Here is a 4922-nt window from a genome sequence, read left to right on the forward strand (position 1 = left end):
TCTAAATATTAAAAATTAAAACTATATTTTACTCTACTTTTTCTAAAGAAATTTTTTCATCTTTTTGTAATTACTAAAAGCAAAAACAAAAAAAATATCCATCTCTAAATTTCCGAGGCAACATTTTCTTTACCGTGTATATTAATTAGTAATGAACTACGATTCGGACAAATTTTTTCAAGCATTATCTTGGTTTTATTTCCGTTTTAGCAATGTTTATGCAGAAAGAAGGTCAAGTCGGTGATATATGCAAAACATCATTGCTATGATATGGTTCATCACTGATATGCTAATCAATAGCTTCTTATTTTTCGTTATTATTTATTTATTTATTTATTTTTTCAATGTGTAAAGGTTGTTTGTTTGTTTGTTTGTTAAGGCATAGATGGACTGGTAGATATGAAGCACATCTATGGGACAATAGCTGCAAGAAAGAAGGCCAAAGTAGGAAAGGAAGGCAAGGTGAGAAAAAAGGGACAATGTTCCCATTCACTTTTTCCTTTTCTTATTTATTTATTTATTTATTTTTCCCTCTGTTTATTTTTGGTCAAACATATCTATTCAGCTCCATTATGTTCTGCTTTGGTAACATCTGCAATTTTTTCAGTCATCTCTCACTGCTGTTTTTTTGTTTTTTGTTTATGTGTTTTTCTCTTGCGGGGGAATTTAACTCTAATGCTCCATAAATCTCAGTTTATCTAGGTAAGCTCTCACAATACCTACATATATATGTGTCCTTATTTTTTTTCCGTAATATCTCATGAGTCTTTAAAAATTTTTTAGTCAGATATTTAAGTTTTAATAAATTTTAATCACTAAAGACTAATATGAGATTTAAAAATGTTTAAGTTTGTTATGTCTTTTATTAAATAACATTAAAAATTAATTTGTCTAATTTTTTTAATCAAAATTTAAGATAAGAATTGATATATCTAACAAAATAAAAATTTAAAAAATGATTTAGTAATTAAAATTTGTTGAAGATTAAATTACGTGACTTAAAATTTTTTGAGACTGATTTCAAATATTAGTTTTTTAATTTTTGCTGTATTAAATTCCCTTACATTAAATATATGGACAGTTTAGAGACGTAATATCTTTTGAGTTGAAAATGACGCAAGAGATATTAGTTTTTGTAACGAGGAATGTTAGAAGGCCAAAATGGATTATTATTTTTAGTCATTAGTTAGCTATCGATATTTAAAAATATGAGATAAAATATGTTGTTGAATTACTAAACTAAAAAAATTAGACTAAAAATTGAATAGGTACTGATTACAAATTATTTCAATTTTTGCCGCGGACAAATTTTGAAGTCGCAACAGTGTTACTTCAAACAAAGCTGCCGAGTGTTTTATAGGGCCAATACTTGGCTTATTTTATTTTATTTTGTTAAATTCGCAAAATTGTGACTTCAAGTATCCAATTATCCATATTACAGAACGTTTTGAAATCCTCCCACGTATAAACTAATACATCATTATCACAAATTCATGTCTAAATTATTTAACCACAAGTTTAAGATATCATTTAATATTTTGCCTATGATGTTAACAAAAGAGAGCAAAATTAACGTTTTATTCAAGTGATTACAAAATTTTCATTTCTTAGGGGGTTATGATATGGAAGAAAAAGCTGCGAGAGCTTATGATATGGCGGCACTCAAGTACTGGGGACCCTCCACACACATTAACTTCCCTGTAATATACTTATAATTGATTAATTAATTAATTAATTAATTAGTTCAATTTGCTTTTTCTTTTTTCTTTAAATTATATTTTCTAATCAATTTCATTGGACAGTCCTAGTCCAATAAAGTGATTGATGATATGATGATCCATTGATCCTATTATAATTGTTTCTCTTTTTTGGCCATGTTCTTTATTTGATAGTTGGAAAATTATCAAAATCAACTTGAGGAAATGAAGAACATGACCAGACAAGAATATGTTGCTCATTTAAGAAGGTAAAATCCTTGCTACTGTTTCATTATTATGTTTTAGTAAATTTGTGAACAACCCATGTTAGTATTACTTATTTGACTAATTCAATTACTAATGTTTATTATTACTCAACTTTGTGGAATCAGAAAAAGCAGCGGATTCTCAAGGGGAGCTTCAATGTACAGAGGAGTAACTAGGTCTGATCATAGGCTAAAATAATTACATAGCATATATTATAGATTAAACTACTACTTTTATCCATAAAAATTCATAATGTTAACAAATTTACTCATGAATAAATGAAACTAACTTTATACTCATCAAAGATGAAAATTTACACATGAAAAAGATCGAAATATTGATCAGTATACAAATGAATAAATTTAATATTGAGTACTTTGAGAGGCGGAGCTTCATACAAGACAAGGGAGGGCAATAGCCTCCCCCAACCATCAAATTTTCTTTACAAGTTATGTATAAATTTTAGTTTAGTCTCTTCTAAAATCTTTATTTTATTCTTTGTTAATTGTAAATTTTTCTTTTTGGCCCCTTCCTGAAAGTTAATCTAACTCCGTCTTTGGACACTTTTGTCATATAAAAACTATTTTTCGTCAATACAAATTAGTTTCGTTTATTCATGGTTAAATTTGTTAGCATTTTAAGATTTCATAGTTAGAGATGACAGATTAGATTATACTTTGTTTACATAATATTTTCACAAAAGAAGTTCAATATGTTCTAAATTTGGTTTCCCTTATTGTTCAATTGTTACGTAGCAGACATCACCAACATGGAAGGTGGCAAGCTCGAATTGGAAGGGTAGCTGGAAACAAAGATCTATATCTTGGAACCTTCAGTGAGTAATTTTGATAGTTTCTTAATATACCACTAATTATTGGTTTATTTTATTGACTTTTTTTATGTGTTTTACATGAATTTAAAAACTTATTATTAGCCTCTGATTGTGATCCATGAGAAAATCTAATATTGTAAAGTACTTTTATTCATGGAAACAGCTTTTGTCTAAGGCTGTTAGTTGTACGGATGAAAGACAATCATCACATAGAATCTGCAATGTTCACTGAAAATACCATGATTCAATGTTTCTGACCAAAGATGGAAAAAACATAAAAGAAAAAAAAAGAATAAAAGAAAGAAACATGTTCCAATGATAGTAGAAAATGCTAATAATCATTGCTCTTATTTGAAATGAAAACTTCTTAGGCACACAAGAGGAAGCAGCAGAAGCTTATGATATTGCAGCCATAAAATTCAGAGGGGTTAATGCCGTAACAAACTTTGACATAACAAGATATGATGTCGAAAAAATCATGGCAAGCAACAACCTTCTAAGCAGTGAGCTAGCACGGCGGAACAAAGAGGTTCTTGTTGGCAGAGCCGGTGAGTTTAGTAACAACCTTGATAACCAAAGCCAAGAATCGATTCTAATGCAAATCAGCCAGAGCCAGCCAAGACTGGAGGCAATAGACAATATGTTTTTTCAAGAAGTGGAGGATCCGAGCAAGATTTATGCGCATTTGCATAATGCGCATGCATCGAATCCTTCTTCGCTTGCAACAAGCTTGAACAGCTCAAGAGAAGGTAGCCCTGAAAACAGGACAAGCTTGCCAATGCTCTCTGCCGGAGGAGTAGCTTCTACCAAGCTATTGGCAGCCGCGGCAACTATTCCGGTGCTTTCTTTGCCTCAGATGCCGGTTTTTGCTGCTTGGACAGATGCATAGACATACTCTTCCCCTTCTTTTAATTAATTACCTGTTAAGTGAAATTTCAAGCTTCCTTTTTTTAATTATTATTATTAGTAAATCGTGAACAATAGTACATGAAGGGGTTGTTGGTGGTCTAGGCGAAAAAAAAATTGGCGGTTTATTTTTCAAGTCTTTTGCATTTCAGCATTTCACTAGTAAAAAATTCCAAAATTTTCATATCCTTATGACCCTTGTGTCCTAGTTTTTAGTACATTCATAATGCATTGATTAGAGAAGAGTGACTTAAATTTACTAAGTTTAAATTAATGCATATTATAACACAGTAAGATAATCTAACAGTGTAAACTGAAAATTTAGTAGAGAATTTCAATATAACATCATATTCAAATCTATATTACTAGATTATCATAGTGAATATGTTTGAGGCATGATAAAATCGTTGATCCATATAGAAATTTGTAGAAAGTTACTCGGGTATAGATGAAGATTTTTGTGCAAGGAAGTGAGCAATTCATATTCATGCAATGTAACACTAACACTGTAACACATGAATTCTGATTCTCAGTGAAATTCCAAAAATCTATGCGCAAATATAATGAGTACTAATTGGTAAAAGAAGGATGAGAAGGTTAATAAAAAAGTTATGATTAAGAAAACATGAAATGATTGAGGCAATATCAATATGCGAGGGGGACACCATTCATCATCATTAGTTTCAGCATTGTTGGTCCTATGAAGTACAAAACCCAGCTCAGTGTGTCCCAATTATGTTGTTTTTAGTTTCTTTTTAAAAAAAGAAAAAATAAAAATCCCTTTGACCATAATAATCAAAGATGATCACGTCATTGCTAGGGATTCTCCACATCCAGTAGTGTCATCATTACTTAGAACAACTTTTTCTTGTTAAAGCTTTGTCTAAAGGCATGAGATATTCCCTTACTGCTCAATTCAAACAAAAGGGAAGTGGGTGCAAAGATGGATTCCCTCATCATCAGAATAGAATAATCACTTTATGTGATCTAATTGATGACTTAGTTGATGGCTGATTTTCTTTTTTATGAAAATTATTGTTGTATTATTTTCGGTTATAAAAAAGTGGTGTGTTTTAATTTAGTACGGAGATAATAATAAATCGGAGAATTTGATTTGTGTTTTAAAAATTTTAAAAAATTAAAGTTTATAAATCAGAGAGTTAGATTTGTGTAAGTTTACAAATCGAAAAGTCGATTTTGTACAAGCTCACAAATTGGAG

General features: G+C 30.1%; 1 protein-coding gene across 2 annotated transcripts in view; it reads left to right on the plus strand.

Moving 5' to 3' along the window:
• The window catches only part of LOC107628000 (AP2-like ethylene-responsive transcription factor ANT), a 6558-nt gene extending 2664 nt beyond the window's left edge, over positions 1-3894 (plus strand). For both annotated transcript variants that reach the window (XM_016330807.2, XM_016330815.2), the window contains exons 4-10: positions 380-462; positions 694-702; positions 1612-1700; positions 1893-1966; positions 2090-2140; positions 2723-2799; positions 3168-3894. In XM_016330807.2, coding sequence (XP_016186293.1) covers positions 380-462; positions 694-702; positions 1612-1700; positions 1893-1966; positions 2090-2140; positions 2723-2799; positions 3168-3685 — 901 coding nt within the window. In that variant the 3' untranslated portion in view covers positions 3686-3894. The remainder of the gene's footprint in view (positions 1-379; positions 463-693; positions 703-1611; positions 1701-1892; positions 1967-2089; positions 2141-2722; positions 2800-3167) is intronic.

Source organism: Arachis ipaensis, chromosome B01, assembly GCF_000816755.2.
Source record: "Arachis ipaensis cultivar K30076 chromosome B01, Araip1.1, whole genome shotgun sequence".
Classification (NCBI taxonomy): domain Eukaryota; kingdom Viridiplantae; phylum Streptophyta; class Magnoliopsida; order Fabales; family Fabaceae; genus Arachis; species Arachis ipaensis.